Here is an 18797-nt window from a genome sequence, read left to right as displayed (position 1 = left end):
CTTGGCCTTATTTTCCGAGGGGCGGTCCTCATAAGAGCCAGTTTCATGTCAACGCTTGATGGTTTTTGTGGCTGCACTTGAGAAAAACGCTCTTGAACTGTTCCAGATAGACTGACCTTCATGTGTAAAAGTCCCTCTCTGGTCAGTGTTGCACAAATTTCTAAAGAGATGTTTCGTCATTCTTCAGAAACTTGTTTTTTTTATTTTTTTTTGCTGCTCTCTGCTGGAGGGATTGTGCTGCTCAACCGTTCTATTAAAAACACCCCAAAGGCGTTCAACTGGATTAAAGTCAGGCATCAAACTTTGCCAGGTCATACCTTTCATTGTTTCCTTCTTTAGGAAAACTCTTGTGCTCTTGTATGCTTTTGGCTTTGGATTTATTGTGCACAAATATTTCTGCTAAGTTTCTGGAGAGTGGGAGTCATCTTGTCAGAAAGTATTTTGGTATAGCTCTCATAATCACTCATGGTCCCATCTGCAAATGCCATGTCCCCAAAAACTCTCATGCAGCCTCATGTCATCACACTCCCACCTCCATGCTTTACTGTTGGGAGTCAGGCTGCTGGGCTCAATCTGATTTGAATATGCTCAAAACATTCATCGGGATCCTTTTCATGTTGTTTTGTAAAGTTTTATCTTGTAGCTTTGTTCTGATCAGCAAGCAAGACTGTTTTTATGGGTAAGAGCTCACTGTCTGAGCTGGTACACAACCTCAGATTTTCATTGCCAAGTTCACTGTCAAGTCCAAGCCCATCTCTTTTTCAGAAATAGGTTGTGCAAACAACACATAGCCCATGGCATCCTTTTAGGAGGATGACCACTGTGGCTCTGATTAGTGGTACCTTTCCTCCTGATTACTGCTGCAGCTATGTTTTGACCGATTTTTATTTAGCCATTGATCTTCCTGTATCCTTTTCCATCTTTGTGAAGTCACACATTCAGATTTTTCAGTTCCTCTGACAATCCTTTTCCATGTGGCGCCATGATGTAGGGCACATGTCCAAGAAAACTGAGAAAGTTCTGGTGTTGCCACTTCATTTTATGACCACTCAGTCAGGCTAATTGAGAATCACAGGGGTAGCCAGTTTAGTTTCAGTGATCACAGGTTTTCTAACAGTAATTGCAGGTGCGTGCGCTTTTGCCGCGGTAAGCTTCTGCTTTCGGGGCATGTAATTATTGAGATCAACTTTGAATCATTTGACATTTAAGTGTTATTGGGGTGTACTCACTTCTGCTGGTATAATTACACATACGTAACACTGTATGATTTTAAAGCAAGCCGTTGACTGGATGTACGGTTAATACTGCAGGGGACAACTCATGGCCCCTTTAGAATTTTAGTTCATCAATTTTTACCATCTTTAAAATTGATGTAATATCCACCAACCTTCCAACAGGTGTGTAAAGGTCAGGGCCTTTGGGTGCCTTGAACACATGACCTCACCAGTTTAGCTTGCATAATACTCCGACCTTGTTTTTTCCTTGACATGGAAAAGTTTCTCCAGAGTTGCATAAATTAATAAATTAAAAATAATAATAAATACTAATTAAAAAAAATAAAAAATAAAAAACTCTCACCGCTTGCCTCCGCTCGGAAGTGTGTAACGAATGAGGTCATGCAGAAGGAGGAAACAGATCTCGACAGCTAAGATGGCGGAGGAGCAGCAGGAATCATCACAGGGAGAGATGGAGGGTGAGAGAAACAGTTCCACCACGAAATACCCAACGACCAGCGCTGCCATTTCTCATGCAAACAAAGCTTATATCCACACGAGTGTCCTAAAGGCGTTTTAGCCGCTGCCCCTGTCCGCGGTAGAGGTGGCTGACATGCAGCGATGTGGTGGGGGGGGAGACAGAGGCCAGAGCTGCTTGGCTAACGTTAGCTAGCTACCATTGCTACACAAAGAAAAAAATACGCTTGTTTCGTTATTGACAAGGCAACGCAGAGTGACAGTGCCAGAGTTTTTGACTTGAGGAAATATTAAAAGTGTGTGGTAGATATTTAAGGCAGGACACCCTCTGTTTGGTTTTTAAAAGGACGTTTTTCGTCGTGGCTAGAAATTGTTGTGTTTTCGCACAGGTCGAGCTAGCCAAGTTTAGCTGACTGACGTTAGCCGGTGTTGTGGATTAACTTGTTTTCATGTTAACGGCTGACTACGGGCGTCTGTGGTTACTCGTGGTGACGGCAGATGTTGAAAAAAACGGGAAGAGAAAATGTGCCTTCGATAACGCTTTGTTGTCAATATTTGCATTCGTTTTCCCATTTGACTCTTGTCTTGTTTACGTGAGTGCAGCTGTTTTAATAATTCAGAGAGTGCAGATAAATATGAACTCACATCACGGATCTGATGGACAACATCAGCACGAGTAACTCAAAAAACCCCAGTGACAGGATTCAGTTGCTTTAATAAACTGAGAGCACTCACCTGCTGTGCCACCAGGGAAGCGATTTCTGCGGGAGCTGCATCTTTTTTTTGATATAGATTGTTCAGCCACTTGGTAACAACACAGTCAGATTTGCTTGTGCAGGCAAAGTACTCTTGCAACAGCGTTTTTGTGTCCCAACAAACAACTAAACATCTCAAAGAGAAGCATCATGAGCCAAATAATTTCCCTTAAATCATGGCTTATTAGTGCTGAAAGTGTTCGTTGCAATTAGGACTGGATGCTGTGGGTAGATGTGTGTGATATATATTTCTATTTCACTTTAATGTTCACTGTGTAATAGATTTAAAATGTGATTTACCACATGGAACACCGTCAGAAGCCAAACATCTGGTGTGTGTGTGTGCCTCCGTACATAGAGGATCGCATGGATTTATAAATCCATTGACATGACAGTTTAAATCCTACGCCAGATGCACTGTATAACATACATTACAGTGTTTGTGATTTGCTAAATACATTGTTTGAAACTGCAATTCCAATGTGGTATAGATTCATTGTTTGGTCCTATTTGCAGCTGTATTTGTTTTGGTTTGGAGTCATTTGCCAGTACACACCTGCACAAGCACTGATATACAAAATGAAATGTATGCAGGGAGTCACAGCAGCGATTGTTTCTCAGGTTGCAAAGCAGGTTTTGTTTTGCTTACACTTGCATTCTCATTTTGGTATAATTCAATTATCTGAATCCTAAATCCACATATTTCATCAAATGATTTATCTGAAGTTATCCATCACAGGCCATGTACAAGCTGTCACTGCTTTCATTATAGTCTTATCAGTCCACCATTTACATATGTGCTCCTGAAGCCTAATAAATGTATTACATTTCTCTTACAGGAGTGAACTGCCTCGCATATGACGAGGCCATAATTGCTCAACAGGACAGGATTCAGCAGGAGGTGAGAAAATGACATCAGCAAGCTCAGATGTAATCTTGACAGTTAACCTAAACAAAGATGTCATTATTCTATTTCTGAGCAGCAGCATCAACAAGTTTCCAGATTTGTTCGACAGTTAAAGCTCCAGAAATCTCAGTTAATGTGTGGACACAGCAGAGAACTTCATATGCACCCTGAACACAGAATAAGATGGTTTTTAGGGGGGAAAAAAAACTCCTTATAGAAAAATAGAAACTCCTGTGTACAGGCTTTTGTAGCTCTTCCTTATCCAGTAATATTGACCTGTATTATAAAACTTGTCTGCACAGCTGTATAAGCTATTTAGAGAATTCATTATTTTATAAAAGCAAATAGAGTAAATATAACATTGCAGGGCAACGTTCGTGTATTATAATGTATAAACGCAAGTGCAGCCAGCGACTGGTCAGGGCAAAGTCACTCCGAGTTAGTTTGCTAACAGTGCATGTACTAATTTTAATTTTTTGTGTGGGTGTGCAGATAGCCAACAGTAACCCTTTAGTGTCGGACAGACAGGACCTGTCAGTGCTGCAGAGAGAGTACGCTGAAGATGACACAGTTTATCAGCTCAAGATCAAGGTCAGTCCAACCACACCACCTGCTCTCAGGTTACTGCACCCACATCAGGGCGCAATTCTGCCTCAGCTGGAGGCGTCATTTTTATCCAAAGCTCGGCTGTTGCTGATATTTTTGAATACAGCTTTTGCATTCGGTTTCACTGTGCGGTACAATTTGTTTTTTTTTTTGTTTTGCCGCAGGACCTATACAAAAAATACTCGTACATTCGGAAGACGCGGCCAGATGGAAACTGTTTCTACAGAGCCTTCGGTTTTGCACATCTTGAGTCCCTGCTAGATGACAGCAAAGAACTTCAGAAGTGAGTGCCATAATTGCTACTGTTTGTGTTGTGTTGGCTGTTGGTGTCTAGACTGAGATTCACACTGTAGTCATCATGGACTGTTAAGTGTGTTTTGGCACAGTGTTGCCTCCTCATGGCTGCACTCGAGGCAGGTTTGACTGATTTATTGAGATCTAAATAAACAGTAACTGGTCAATGTATACGTTTAGGTGTTCTGTTGTTGTTGGTTGTGGTACAAAAAAGTGGGTGCAGTGTTTCTTTATCTGCCTGTCATGTGAATGCATAGTTTTTCCATATTTTTACAACATATTAAACTAATATTCACAGGTTTATTGAACACATGTTTTTGTGTTTTCAGGTTCAAAGCAGTTGCAGCTAAAAGTAAACTGGACCTGGTTAACGAAGGCTTCACTGAGTTCACCATTGAAGACTTCCACAATACTGTGAGCTTCCCATCAAAACTGCATGCAGATATTTTTCTTTAATTTCTGCAGCAGTAAATAATTTTAGCATTATTGATTAGTGTATTGATCAGCATATAAAGTAGTCTTTCTATGTAAATAATCTTTCCCCACCTAGTTCATGGACCTGATCGAACTATGTGAGAAGCAGCCGAGCCTGCAGGAGCTACTGAACTCCTTCAACGACCAGAACATGTCAGACTACGTGGTTGTGTACCTGCGGCTGCTCACCTCAGGCTATTTGCAGCGTGAGAATGTCTTCTTTCAGCATTTCATAGAGGGAGGACGCTCTGTCAAGGAGTTCTGTCAGCAGGTGGGTTTAAGTAATTTGTCAAAGTCAAATTTGGGTGTCATCGTTGTTTAACTCTGAAGACGGTCTGTGGGAAAGTTTTATTGTTTAAAAAAAAAATTGGCCACCATTTTTGAAATTGTCACTGAACCAGACAGAGTTAGGATTTTAGGGCATTTACTCACATCTGGAAATATTGCATAATGGTAGGCGTGGGTGATCTTAATTTAAGATCTACTTTTCCTAGGTACAGATCAATGCCATTATAGATCCCCTCTGGTTAAAATCAAGTTTCCTACCTTGTTAACATTTGCATGTGGTGTTTATTTATATACTGTAGGCCATATAATGAGTGAAATAAGCAAGCGGCTCCATGGCTGAGTATTCCAAATTGAAACTGCAATGTACCGGTTGTTAGTCTCAAAAACACGGATTTAGACGATTTAAGGCAGGAGGGGATAATTTTCATGGGAAAAAAACCTGTCAGGTTCTTGTTTTGCTCTCCACTCTGAGCTGGAACTCAAACCAGTACCTGCAGCAGGTGGGGAACTGGTTCATGTGCTGCTACATCAAGCCCACAAGTGCTGCAGAACAGAACAAGGATGCTTTCCAGTTTTCCTGTAATGAGTCAGCTGTCTACCTTTGCCAGCTGCAGTCCAAGTCTGTGGACTTGAGTCCACCTGCTGGATTAGGTTTACGCAGAGCCGGCTAAATGACATTGAGGACTGCTACTACAGTGACCTGGCCAGTCTGCAAATAGTGAAACGTGAGGCAGGACAAGGTAGGGCAAGTTGGTTAGCAGCAACAGCTTTCAAAGTCAAAGTGTCAGAGACAAAATGTTCTATGGTCAGAACTTTCATCATAGAATCAGGTTGAATTGACAGCTGCTGTATCCAGGCAACCGTAAGCACAACCTATCTTGTGACCACAAGCCCAACTAAATCTGTGGGGAGAGTTGTCATTATGATGATGATTCTACCTTAAAAGATCGTCATATGATCACCCACCCCTATGTAGAAAGTGCTGTTTAAAAAGAGTGTACAGTCACTCTTGATTAACAACAGAAACATAAAATTGCGTGATTAGTTTGTTTTATATCAGAACAAAACTCCTAATGTGCATTCTTTTCTTTTTCTCGTTTAAGGAGGTAGAGCCAATGTCTAAAGAAAGTGACCACATTCACATCATCGCCTTAGCCCAGGCCCTGAACGTATCCATCCTGGTGGAGTACATGGATAGAGGAGAGGGAGGAACAGTCAATCACCACGTGTTCCCTGAAGGCGGCGACCCACGCATCTTCCTCCTCTATAGACCGGGCCATTACGACATCTTGTACAAATAGCACTCCTGGCCACAGCCCACCTCATCCTCCTCCTGCTGTGCCTCACAGCAGTGCATTCAAAAATAACTTCAGCAGCCACGTTGATGAAGCGTACATCTGTGTATGAAACTACACTCATGTATTTGAAAAAAGAAAAAAATAGATGAAATCACATTACATGCCTCCTTTACCCCCCTCTACCCCCGACTCCCCCAAGTTTACTCCCAGTCATCACAAAATGGTTAAATAAAAAAAAATCTTTGGAAAAATAGAAGTGACTCCAGCCATTTAGAGTTGTACAGGTTTTTTTTTTCTTTTGTGGTTGTAAATGTTATCTACTTGCTTTATGTTTGATTCTTTTCCTTTGTTACACTGCGTTTCATTGAGTTTTATTAAAGCGATTTACATCTTATTTTGTGTAGTTTTTTTTTCAGGATCAGCTATCCATCCATCCGCTATCTACACACCGCTTAATCCTCACTAGGGTCGTATCCCAGCTGACTTAGGACGAAGGCAGAGGACACCCTGGACAGGTCACCAGTCTATCACAGGGCTACACTTAGAGACAGACAACCAAGCACACTCACATTCACATCTACGGACAATTTAGAATCACCAATTAACCTCAACATGGACTTGTGGGAGGAAGCTGGAGAACCCGGAGAGAACCCACTCTGGGGAGAACATGCAAACTCCACGCTGGTGCACCAGGACTTCAACCGGCGACCTTCTTGCTGTGAGGCAACAGTGCTACCAACTGCGCCACCTTGCAGCCCTTTTTCAGGGTCAGACAATTTTTAAAAAATTCATAAAGAAATTATGGAAAATTGCAATTACACCTTTAACTGTAGATGACTGCAAATTTGATTGTTAAATAGCTTTAATTGTTAATATTCTGCCATATTTATTTTTGCAAAAATTCTGCAGCATAGTCTGAAATACAATATTTAGCCTATAAATTGAAAGCCAGGCCCTTCTCATTTATATTTTCAGTTCAGACCTTCTATTAGTCCTGTTAGTTGAGTCCCATCCAACATCAATAAATTCTTTATTACATTATTCTCATTATTATTTAAGTGGCTGTTTACGAGTTGGGTTTAATCCATTTGGAGTCAAAGTATTTAATTCTCTGGAAGGAGAATTAAATGAATGTATTGTAGGTTGTCTCTGGTGCCGCATGCACTTTGTTTACACTTGCACTCACACGGTTGCGTCATTGCTGCATGGACTGATCAAAGATCCTCCACAACGACAGATGATGTCTCGGTAACATTTACGCAGGCGCATTGACGTCGTTTTTGGTACCCAGAAATACCATCAGAGTGAGAGGTCTGTGGTTGGGCAAGAGGGACGACAAGCCAAGATGTCTCCGTTTTCAAAGTCACTGACTTGGTCAGGCAGGAGAATATTTGCCGCTTGTGTGCGGCATCATTCTTCTCTCACAAGTATGTTCACACTTTGTTATTGTCTAATTTAACAAGTCTCTGTTTATTAAAATGTTACGGCGTTGCACATTGTAGTGCTACTAGCTAAGCTAGCTAAGCTAACTTGCTTAAATGGGAGAGATACAACTTGATGAACTGATTCAGTTTCGCTTTGTAATTCTGCGCAAGTTTGAGTGCAGGTTCTTACACCGTAGTCTTCACTGATACAACGAACTAAACATTCATTCCAGAGTTTTATTCTAGACACCACGAAGCAGCACTTCATAGTACTTATGGTTGCCAGTTTATTAATTGAACCCATAGACTGTGTTTACACTAAGCTAAAGCTAATAGTTAGCTTGGTGGGGAGGTAGGAGTCATTGCAAGGCAGCAATGGTAAACTTTGTAGAAAGATTCAGCTTTATAGTCACGTCAAAGATCCAGTTTGTCCTTTACAGAGCTGTTTGTGTTATTAGCATAGTGTTACTGATGTAAATACGGGATAGAAACACCTGTCAGTATAACACAGTACAATTAAACAGCACCATAAACTGCAGCATCCATACTGTTGAATCCACACTAAACCATCTAAATCAAAAAGTTTACAGTATATTCATAAATATTAATTAAGATATTGAAAGAATGCTTTAGCTTGAGCTAGTTGTGCCTAATAAACTGGCAAATGAGTTTGGATTGCTTTGTCTCATGAACTTAAACTCCCATTTAAATGATTGATTTGGTATTGATTATGCAAAGGCTACAAGTCAGGATGTATTTTATGCAGCTGGACTAACTGAGGGTTCATTTATTAATAATTAATGTTACTTTGTTAAGCATAATTGCAGGATGTGCTGAGCTATAAATGACGTATCTGTTTCAGTGTCTGAGAATCTTTAAAAAGAGGTCAGATTACCGTTAGAATTAATTTATTTTTTATTATTATTGTTACTGTATTTAACCCACAACTGTCTCAGCTTTTGAGATAATTGTTCTATCTTCTATGCCGTTTGAAAAATGTTGGAAGCAGTTCTAATCTTTGCATTAGAATATAACACAAATAATATACTGATGGTGTCTCATGTGGTAATAATCCGTCATGTGTTTTTAATCAGAGCTGAAACTGAAACTTTACATCAAATTGTATTGTCAGTTGCAATCTTTGTCAAAAAAAAAAAAATCATAACGAGACATTTTTCCCAAATTGCTCAGCCCCGGCAGCTACAAATTAGAAAAGGTCTTAAATCGTTACGTAAAGATTTTCTCATTAACAAGAACACATTATAATTAAAAATCTGTCCATGTGAAGTCCCTCCATATATGGCAAGCTGTGTCTGAGTTTTACTACTAAGACTCACTACTCCTTCTGTTCCATCTCTCTGTGTTTCTGCCCAGCTGAACTGATTGAAAACATGGATAAGAAAGCAACCTGGGACCGCTTCTACACTGAGAACAGTAGCAGGACACCCACTTTTGAAAACTTTGACTGGTTCTTTGGTTTCAATGCCGTCCGAGACATGATCATGCCCCTCCTACAGACTATGTCCCATCCAGATGCTGTGCTCCAAGTTCTGGATATGGGCTGTGGCACATCTGCACTAGGGCCCTCTATTTACAGACACTCTCCTCTGCCTGTTAGAGTCACGTGTGCCGACATTTCCCCTGTAGCTGTCCGACTGATGCAGGAGCACGTCCAAGCTCAAGCCGTGTGGCCTCACCACCCGTCGTCTCAGCTTGAGTTTGTCGAGCTGGACTGCACGCAGCTCGACGAGTGCTTTGGCTTGAGCAGCTTGGACCTTATAGTCGACAAGGGCACCACTGACGCCTTGTTGAGGTGCAAGGAAGGGAGAGGGAAGGCTGGCCTGGTGCTGAAGCAGTGTTTGAAGGTGCTGCGGAGTTCAGGATCCCTCCTCCAGTTCTCCGATGAGGACCCTGACGCCAGACTTCTGTGGCTGGAGACCGAGGCTCAGGATCCGGGGGTGCTGGCGGCGGATGTCGGGGTGCAGGAGGTTGGGGAGCTACAGGGGGTTTGTTACTACTGCTACCAGGTGACTCCACAACCTGTTGTGTCAAAGTGATTTTCTACCTCTGGACTGTAAGAATCTAAAACAAGTAAATTATTGAACATTATTGCAATTATTGTCATCATTTGTATTGATTCTTTTCTGATCTTTATAGCGTCTACAGTGTATTCTATGTGGGATATCATTACACCTCTAAACTAAAGCAGTTTCATTACTTGTCATCTGCTGCCATCTAGTGGCCAGAAGATATATCGTTTGCATGCTGCAGAGCTCAGCAGTGTACTGCAGGATAAGAAATCATTCACCACACTGCCAGCAGGTCTTCAATAATGTTGGACAACTGAGGGATAAATTATTTCCTGGTTAATTTTTTAGGCCTACAGGACGTTAGAGGAAATGTCCATGTAACATTAAGGAACGCTTTTCTAACACTGTGGCATTATGTTTTTTTTTTTTTTTTGTTTTTGCTCTACCCCTACGTACTTAGTAATTACATTAAAGCTCAAAGGAAAGGGAGTAGAAACCATTACAGAGCAGGTGCATGCAAGTAAAAATGGCCCATGAGGAAATAATGCACTCGTAAAAACAATCAAATAGGCACACAAGCAAGCGACATGAGCAGTGATAGATACTGAAAGACCGCATGACACTGTATCACTTATTCATTTATTTTGCACTTTAGTGTCTTCAACAGTGAGATATTTGGCCTTTGATTTGCTAACATTTTTAATTTGTTATCAGTTTCTCCATTAAAGCTAATTAAATCACTGACTAGCATGATTAAAAATGCTAGAAGAGGTTAAACTTAAAAGCTGGTGGCTTCATCCCTCGACCGTGGGTGCAGCTAATTACAGTCAAATGATCTGCTCCTGTTTGTGATGTCGAGAACGAGAAGACAGATGGCAGAGAGAAGAGGAAGAAATGGTGAGCAGAGGAAAATTTAACATGGAAACATTTACTCAGAAGTTGATTAAATAGTTCTATGCATGCATGTTTGCCTAAAATATCGACTGTCATTCCACCTTGAATATAAGTTTAGAGTATTACATTTACTGGCCATGAATTAGAGTGTATTTATTCCTTCCAGTGTATCTCTAAAGAGCTAGGGGAGTCTGGATCGTCTCCATTTGATGCTCCAGATGTACAATTTTGTCCTTCATGCCCTCCCCTGGGACTCTTCCTTCTGCCAGCGGAGTTTCTCGCTTTCTAGAACTTCCTCTGCGTGGCTCAGTGCAGGCAACATCCTCCCTCAGCTCAGCCAGATATTCCACGAGGTTCTTGCGCCTCCTCTTTTCCCTTCTGAAGAGTTTCCTCCAGCTGTTCCACTTTAAAAAAAGCAGTTTTTTTGCCTTCACAGAGAGCTGAACCTCGAGGATTTGTTCATGTCAGCGACTGAAAAAAAAAGGGATTTTGCTGAAACATTACGACTGATGTTCTGCGGGATGAAAGAGATGCTCACAAGTGCATGTATTATTTAGGACTTTTCTTTTATTCGACTACATCCTCGCAGTCGTCACACGCTGCAGCAGAGGGATGATGCTGGAATCATCCAAAGGACAGGCGTTGTACAAATCTCCCGAAGCATCTGAGATTCAACGCTTTGTGACTGTTTGATTCTTTTCTACAGATCAGATGGACTGTTACACCTCATCAGAATAATTCACCGTCTGCAACTCAGATCACTACAGATCTAATCTAATCATTTCGAGTGGAATAAAATGCAGAAATGTTGGAGTAGGTCTTAGATAGTGTTGGAGAAATTGTCTTTTCTCCACGTGTTTGTTTTTAAAGATGAGACAAGATTCAGGTCGGTCTCAATTAATCGGTTTAATCACACACTGAATATTGCATTACAGGTCAAACTCTCTCTAGCGTCAGACAGAGTAAGAACACCTTCCTTTCCCTCTGACCCTTCTGTATACTGCTAAATCACATGATGCATAATTGATTCGCTACAAACCATCTTCATCACACTCGAGTAATTGCATCCTCATCTGCCTCCATCAGCTGTTTGTTCTGTAAAACCATATAAGGAAAAAACCCCAGCGCCGTCTCCAAAAGGAGAAGTTTCATGATTATGTGCATATATGTAACTTCCTTTATCTTTTAAGCCTTACTTCACACATTTATACACGACAATAGTTTAAACAAAGCAGTATATTTAAGTTCAAATAGATCACAGAAGGTTTGAATTTACTTATTTTACTATTTTCCCACATGTTTTAATTGATTGAACCCACAACATACTGATTAAGTTTGATTTTTTTTACTTGGATACAGCTTGTTAAAAATGTTGCTTCACCAAGGACGGCTACTGATAAAAGTGATAATTCAGTGCAAATAATCAGTAGACAGCAGCATCATTACATTTCGGAAAAAGCAGCCTTGTCCTTCACGAACATGCTGAAGAAAGTCACCGGATCCTCTCCATCCTCGTTCTCCAGCTGGGCATTCTCACAGAAAGCCGGCGGGATGAGCAGCTCAGGGTTCGCAAGTCCGATGACGTTGTTGAAGAAGCTGATAAAAAAGAAAAATGCATGAAACGGACAAGAAATAAGCAAAAAGATGCGAAGTCTTTACTGAAAACAGGAACACAGAGGCTCCAAGAATTCAGAATGTGAGCAAAGAAAATGTCCTAATGGGAGCACTGGTTCAAGCTTCACTGGTAGTTTTATTCTTTTTATTTTGACTTTGATTAGTTGAGGAAAAAGCAAAATGTAAAACTGTAAGTGAAAATGGTTTTGTCGTGTTATTTTGTGTTTATAGTGGACATTGAAGGAATAGTTTTTGAAAAAATCCCCTTTTTGCTTTGACTTCAAGAGTTAAGTGACAGATAGGACGATGACTTTAGTAGGGATGGATCTAGCAAAAAAAATAAAAAATTGATCTCAGATTTCTTCCTCAGATGTGTCATTTTTTAAAAAGTTGTATCAAAGTTAGATGTTTGAAAACTTCCTCATTGGTTGGACAATATTTGTTTTTACAGGATGTATTCTGGTTTGACAGAAGATTTAATCCTCTAGACAAAAAAATGACAAAAATTTAGAGACTTTTCAGGTTAACTGCAGGCTGTGTTTGCACAGAGCAGACAACAAAAGAGATCAAAACAAAACATCCATCCATCATCTATCTATCTATCTTAATCCTCACTGGGGTCATGGGGGTCTGGAGTCTATCCCAGCTGACTTAGGGTGAAGGCAGGGGACACCCTGGACACTAATCCTGGGTGTCCTCACCGGGACGCAAACCGACGACCTTCTTGCTGCGAGGCAACAGTGCTAACCACCGAGCCACCTTGCAGCCCAAAACAAAACTTAATTGGTCAATAAAATAAATGCAGGTGGGTTTTAAAAAAAATGATATACAGAGGAGCAAGTTGTGCAAGTGGTTGGAAGATACGTTCATAACTTTCTGGAGTTGATGTGCAGAGCCAAAGAAATTTAACTTTATTTTATTCTTGTATGATAATTTCTAGCAACATAACTACATGATTCTGGACAAATTAGGGTTATCTCCCCTTCTAGTCATGGTAATGCAAAGGATTTTATATTGTAGTGAAAAATGAGTCCACAGTGAGTAAAAAAGTGACTGAAACTCCCAGAAACACTCGAGGTTCAGAGGATTACCTAATAACTAATGATTGTGGCTGTGTTTTAATTAGGCATGTGATGAGTCTAGGTCTTGCAAAACCCCCTTTTTCCTGCTGAGTAGTCATGTACGTGAACTGACCTGGCCACTATCCATCCGGTTTTGTCGGTATGGAACAGAGTGCTGACGGGAACACATCCAAACTCGGTGACAGTGCTCATGTACTTTGCTGCGGGAACACAAACGGATCACAAGGCAAGCTGAGGCAGCACAACTGGACAAGCAGGTTCTTGAACAGAAATGCAGCGACTGACTTGTCATGTGCTACAGTAAGCCACATGACTTTGCCATTTTTCTGTCCTATTTCCTCTTATCGTACCTGTTCTGCTCTTCATCTTCAGCTCCCCGACCCAAGTGTTGACCAGGACTCCCTGGCCTGGACCGGAGGAGCTGCCCAGCACAGCCTGGCCCTGCAGGGAGGCGTTCCGGGGGATCGCCAGTGGATGGAAGGCTGAACTCAGAGTCTTCTTGCTGCATGTGCGGTTCCTGTAGTTGATCTTATATGCAACACCCTAGAGCAGAAGGTGGTATTATAAATGTTGTACATAGCACATCCGAATGTAGATGCACCTGTTATGTTATTACCTGTCTGTAGAGGAGAAGAACATCGATGTGGAAGGTTTTATTCTTAAAAGATCCAGATTCAATGAGGCGAATGCGCTGACCCAGAGCGTCATAAGTGTACCTGGCAATGGCCGTCAGCTTCTCACTTGCGGTGTACTTTGAAATGGAGGAAATGTTATTTTTGCTGACGATAACTGTGAGAAAATTCCTTCAAATTTTGAATAACAACAACCCTGTATATTCAGTGGTGGTTGCATTCATAGTGTCGTCACTGAAAAGTTCAAACTCACCACAGAAAGGCTTCCAGTCAGCAGTGGAGGGGATCCTGTCAAGATTAAAGAAGGGGTTTGAATCTAAAGGGAGCATTTACATCACACACAGGCTAAGCTGTTAACCTATTCATTATAAAATCCTCATAAATGCTGAAACATAAACACAACAACATGCTGCTGTGATTGGAGGCATCACTTAGAACAACACTGCTTTAGGATGAGAGAGGCACTTACTGCATGGTCGTGGTCTCTGAGCGAGGCAGCCCACCAGCAGGCACGCTAGCACGACGAGGACTCTCATGCTGTCCGATGTCTGTCTGCTTCACTTTCCTCTGCAACTGTGGTAAACATGAAGCCACTTCACAGAGCTTACTTCCTCTTAAACAGGCTGGCGAGGCTTCCGGTCTGCCAGGTTTTCTACAGGTCCTCAGCAGCTCATACACCTGCCTTGTCAAAATAAAGAGATGCTATTTATAATAACAATTGAATGTGGTGACTCATCTGACAAATATTCTGTTTGAATCTGGACTAAAATGTTATTTTTATTGCTTTCCCAGACATTGTTGGCCTTTTATTTGAAGTGCTAAATAAGGGGAATGATATGAATCTATATTGAATCTCTAACTTTTTAAACTCTACAGAATTTAGAAAAGAGAATTTCAAAAACTGAAATCATAGTTCCTCTCATTTTCCTTGTTTTATGGAAGTAATCAAATTCCTAATGGTTATTTTAATAACTATTACAACCGTCACTGTCATTATTAAAGTAAAAATTGAAGTCCAGGTGTTATTCCAGCGCCCCCATGAGGCTTTAATGCTCCTTATATTGCACCATTGTTTTTAAAGATTCTGGCTTTTTTTTTTTTTTTGCATAATCTTGGTGTACTATATGATAAAAAAAGAAAACAAGAAAAAGATTCATCAACTAAAGTCATTTTGTCACATTAAAATTCAACTTCAAGCTATCTTCTAAAAATTCAGGGATGAGTATTCCTGAAATGAAAATGTTTAAACCTTTGTCTTCTGTCACTGGACACACATGCAAAGTATTGATGGTGCAAAGTCTGTGAATGTTTAACCTTATGTTTCTATTTATCACCGTATAAAACAATTAAACTGTAAAAACGAATGTGAAAAGAGCAGACAGATTTCTTTCTTAAGGTAAATGAAAGCATCATGAGTAAAAAAAAAAACAACCAAAAATAAGCATAAAACTGTGATTTTTCATCAATACCATCAAACACCACTTTATTTTCCAGGTCTCATTGAAAAAAAATGCCAAAAATAAACCATGTGAGCCAGATCCTGTAAAACATTAACAAACAGACACTCAGCACATGACTGATTGATGTTATTTAATGGAGCGAGCTGTTGTTGGAAGACATTTAGCATGGTGAATTATTTTTATTTATTTTTTGAATTATTTTTCTAGCCATAAAAATGTAAATAGGACTCGTTAAATGACCCGTCTATAGCATGTGGAGCCGCCATTTCTTACACCAGTACTGATAACATCTGTGGAAACTTGTTGAGCATACTGATTCCAATGTGCGATCGGTTTCTGTAAAACAAATAACCAACAAACCATTTTTTTGTATTAGTTATTTATTTTTATTGCCATTTATTGCACAGAAGATATTTTTGAGTTCTTTCTGTTTCAGGCCATGGTGTCTTTAGAGCTGCTTACATTGCAGTAAAAAATTAGAAATTGTTATCCCTTTTGCCAGAGAAAGGTAAAAATAAAGTGTATGCATTCATTCAGTCTTGTTAATCATGTTTATTGTTAGATATTGAACATTAGTACATTGTTAGAAAGTATGATCCTGTAAGTACATTTGATATAAAAATCAGTTGATTTCGCTGTAATGCAATGTGGTTACAGTCATGATCATGAATGGATTGATGTTTTTTTCTGCTTTTGTTTTTTTTATTTTGGATTTGAATAACTTTTGCTAACTTTTTGTGTGTATGCGTGAAAGAATGCTGAACCAATTTGGAAAAAAATGTGTACGATTTTGCAGAATTTTGTCAAAGCCCAACAAACATCATACGAGGAAGACTTGAGATGTTAACGTGTATTCTTGTGGAGCAGGCTGATGAAATCTACTGGCTCTTCGCTGGTCACCGCGTTGGTGCAGAAGTCTGGGGGGTCGAGCAAACTGGGATTCGTAATCCCTTTGACGTTGTCGAAAAGGCTAGCAAACAGAAAGATGGTGATGTGTTATTTATTAGGCTGGATGCAAACATGTCAGCTTGTGCTTTTCATCTATTGACGTTAATGTAAACTTACGATGTCACCACCCATCCATACTCTTTAGTCTGGTATGAAGTTGATACGGGAATGCATCCAAATTCAGTGACGGTGGCTATGTACTTTCCTGGAAGGAGATGAAAATAAACAAAAATGTGTTCCATAAAGTGTGAATACTTATACTTTATGTGCTCATTAGACATTGTCTTACCTGTTTTGTCGGGCAAATCTCCCATCCAGGTGTTGACCAGGAGTCCCTCTCCAGGTCCAGAAGAGCTTCCCAAAATGGCTGGGCCCAACAGAGTTGCATCTTTTGGAACATGCCAAGGCTGGAAGTGTTGCTTCAGAGGGTACTTTGCGCATGTGTGGTTTCTGTCTTTAATGTCATACGCAGCGGCCTAATGGATGAGTTGTGGGGAAAAAAGTGCAACAAAGTTACAGAGACTGCTGTGTGTAGATTGAAATGAGAATGCTACATGGATCTTTGAGCTCTTAAATGTGTACTTTGACAGAAGTGCTTGCACCTGAATTTCCATCATCAATTTTGTCAAGCCCAGAGTGAGAGTCTTAAGACATTATGATCCTTTAGATGTGCTAAGCCATGGTAAATGATTTACTATTGCCCCATTTTTTCAGATACGCCTATGTGCAGCACTTCTTCAATGCTGTCTTTCTGCATGGACCCCTTTTTATTGAGCTAGAAGCCCAAACTGGTGACATTTCATTTCACTAAAATTAAGAAAAACATCGTTGTTGTTGAATTTCTTAAACTGAGTGTACACATTGAGTATAATCCTGCTGGATAAATATCCTAAAGTAGATTTTTTTAATAAAAGAAATCCTTGAACCTTTAAGCTTTGATCGGTTGTGACTGATAAATATAACAGACGTTCAAGTGTTTGGTTAGATTACCTCTCTGTAGAGCAGCAGAAGGTCAACGGTCAATGACTGATTTTTGTAATTTACCAGCTCGAAGACCCGAAGACGTTGTCCAATTCCATCATACAGGTATTTGGCAAAAACCCACAGCTCTTCGTTCTGTGTGGACTGGAGAAACATACAGTGAGTTAGTTGACATCTTCCACTTTTACAATGGGTAAATACTTTGAAGTTCTTTCCATGAAGCATACCAAAGTGAGAGCTCCAGTGAGCAACGGAGGAGTATCTGTGTAAAGAAGATGTGTGAAATTATAAATTCTCAAAGAAAAGTACACTCTTGGCTCAGAAATGACATTAAACAGGGCTGTCAGCCAGCAATGGAGAGCAATGACGATGCAAATATTCTGGGATATTAAGAAAGCATAAATGATACAACGCATAAAAAGAAACACATCATCTCTGCTATTTTCTTTCTTGTTCTACTTACAGCATGGGTGAGGATTTGCCAGGCAGGCTGCCAGGAAGCACGCTAGCACCAGTAAGAGTCTCATATTGTAGGATTCCACGCTTCTGTTCTCAGGCAGTCACAAACAGTGTGGTTCTTGGGAGGAGACTCGCTCTTTATAAGCACTGATGCTGCAGTGCAAGCAGACCTTGCTTCCGGGTTTTTTTTTTTTTTTTCCAACACCATGAAAGTCAATCCCTCCTACGCTGATTAAAACCTCTGTTATCAGACCACGGTCGTGATAAAAGGTGATAAAAGGTGATAAAAGCCAGTATCTTTATGTACATTGCCGGCAGGTGAATGTTTTGCTCAGGAAGCACAACTGTACCATAAAGTGTTCCAAAATGAGAATCCATTCAAAGAAAAGACAGAATATAGTATCATTAATGGTACAAAAAAAATACACCACTTATTAGTCAACACATGTCCAATAGAATAGATCGCTTTTCACTAAGTGCTAGTTGATAGAGTGGCTGTGAGGCTTGTGCACAGTGGGTCAGGGGTAAAGAATGTTGTTTGTGTTCATGAAACAAGGTGGCTAATAAACTCAGGACTGGATTTTTGTTGAACAGAGAGGAGGCCAATGTGCTGAGAGCACCATGAATGAGGTCATTGTCATATGACTGGGAGGCATGTGACTACAGTCCCACCTGGATGACACAGAAACCTTCATGTAATGGTTTGCAGGTTTACTTTAGTTTAGTTTATGAAGATCCCCATTAGCTGCAGCAAAGCCACAGCTATTCTTCCTGGGGTCCAACAGAATTATAGCATATATGACCTATCTATCTATCTATCTATCTATCTATCTATCTATCTATCTATCTATCTAGAACAGTGCGTTTGATGACATTTGATCTTGCTTTTGATGTCGATTTTGTCAAAAAAGGTCACGTTCCAGAATGTCCTCAAAACCTGTCAGGATGTAGTATATAGTG

The 18797-nt window shown here is 40.3% G+C and overlaps 4 protein-coding genes across 4 annotated transcripts; 2 read left to right on the top strand and 2 right to left on the bottom strand.

Moving 5' to 3' along the window:
• The first annotated feature begins 1624 nt into the window (after nt 1-1624).
• On the top strand, nt 1625-6707 carry otub1b (OTU deubiquitinase, ubiquitin aldehyde binding 1b). The gene is made up of 7 exons (XM_008287154.1): nt 1625-1693; nt 3286-3347; nt 3846-3944; nt 4124-4242; nt 4583-4667; nt 4804-4998; nt 6119-6707. The coding sequence occupies exons 1-7, from the start codon at nt 1651-1653 to the stop codon at nt 6314-6316; spliced, it is 801 nt and encodes a 266-aa protein (XP_008285376.1). The 5' UTR covers nt 1625-1650; the 3' UTR covers nt 6317-6707.
• An 880-nt stretch (nt 6708-7587) lies between these two features.
• Nucleotides 7588-9852, top strand: cskmt (citrate synthase lysine methyltransferase). Its single transcript, XM_008287153.1, has 2 exons — nt 7588-7740; nt 9112-9852. The coding sequence occupies exons 1-2, from the start codon at nt 7659-7661 to the stop codon at nt 9792-9794; spliced, it is 765 nt and encodes a 254-aa protein (XP_008285375.1). The 5' UTR covers nt 7588-7658; the 3' UTR covers nt 9795-9852.
• Nucleotides 9853-11548: 1696 nt separating this feature from the next.
• Nucleotides 11549-14591, bottom strand: LOC103361143 (ependymin-like). Its single transcript, XM_008287152.1, has 6 exons — nt 14459-14591; nt 14243-14277; nt 13974-14108; nt 13708-13900; nt 13470-13557; nt 11549-12257 (listed from the first exon to the last, which is right to left on the bottom strand). The coding sequence occupies exons 1-6, from the start codon at nt 14523-14525 to the stop codon at nt 12104-12106; spliced, it is 672 nt and encodes a 223-aa protein (XP_008285374.1). The 5' UTR covers nt 14526-14591; the 3' UTR covers nt 11549-12103.
• Nucleotides 14592-15811: 1220 nt separating this feature from the next.
• Nucleotides 15812-17985, bottom strand: LOC103361141 (ependymin-like). The gene is made up of 6 exons (XM_008287151.1): nt 17842-17985; nt 17606-17640; nt 17388-17522; nt 16687-16873; nt 16515-16602; nt 15812-16419 (listed from the first exon to the last, which is right to left on the bottom strand). The coding sequence occupies exons 1-6, from the start codon at nt 17903-17905 to the stop codon at nt 16293-16295; spliced, it is 636 nt and encodes a 211-aa protein (XP_008285373.1). The 5' UTR covers nt 17906-17985; the 3' UTR covers nt 15812-16292.
• Between the last annotated feature and the right edge of the window lie 812 nt (nt 17986-18797).

This window comes from Stegastes partitus, unplaced genomic scaffold, assembly GCF_000690725.1.
Source record: "Stegastes partitus isolate 25-593 unplaced genomic scaffold, Stegastes_partitus-1.0.2 Scaffold489, whole genome shotgun sequence".
In the NCBI taxonomy this organism is placed as follows: domain Eukaryota; kingdom Metazoa; phylum Chordata; class Actinopteri; family Pomacentridae; genus Stegastes; species Stegastes partitus.
The sequence above is the reverse complement of the archived record's forward strand: the minus strand, read 5'-3'. Positions and strand labels throughout refer to the sequence as shown.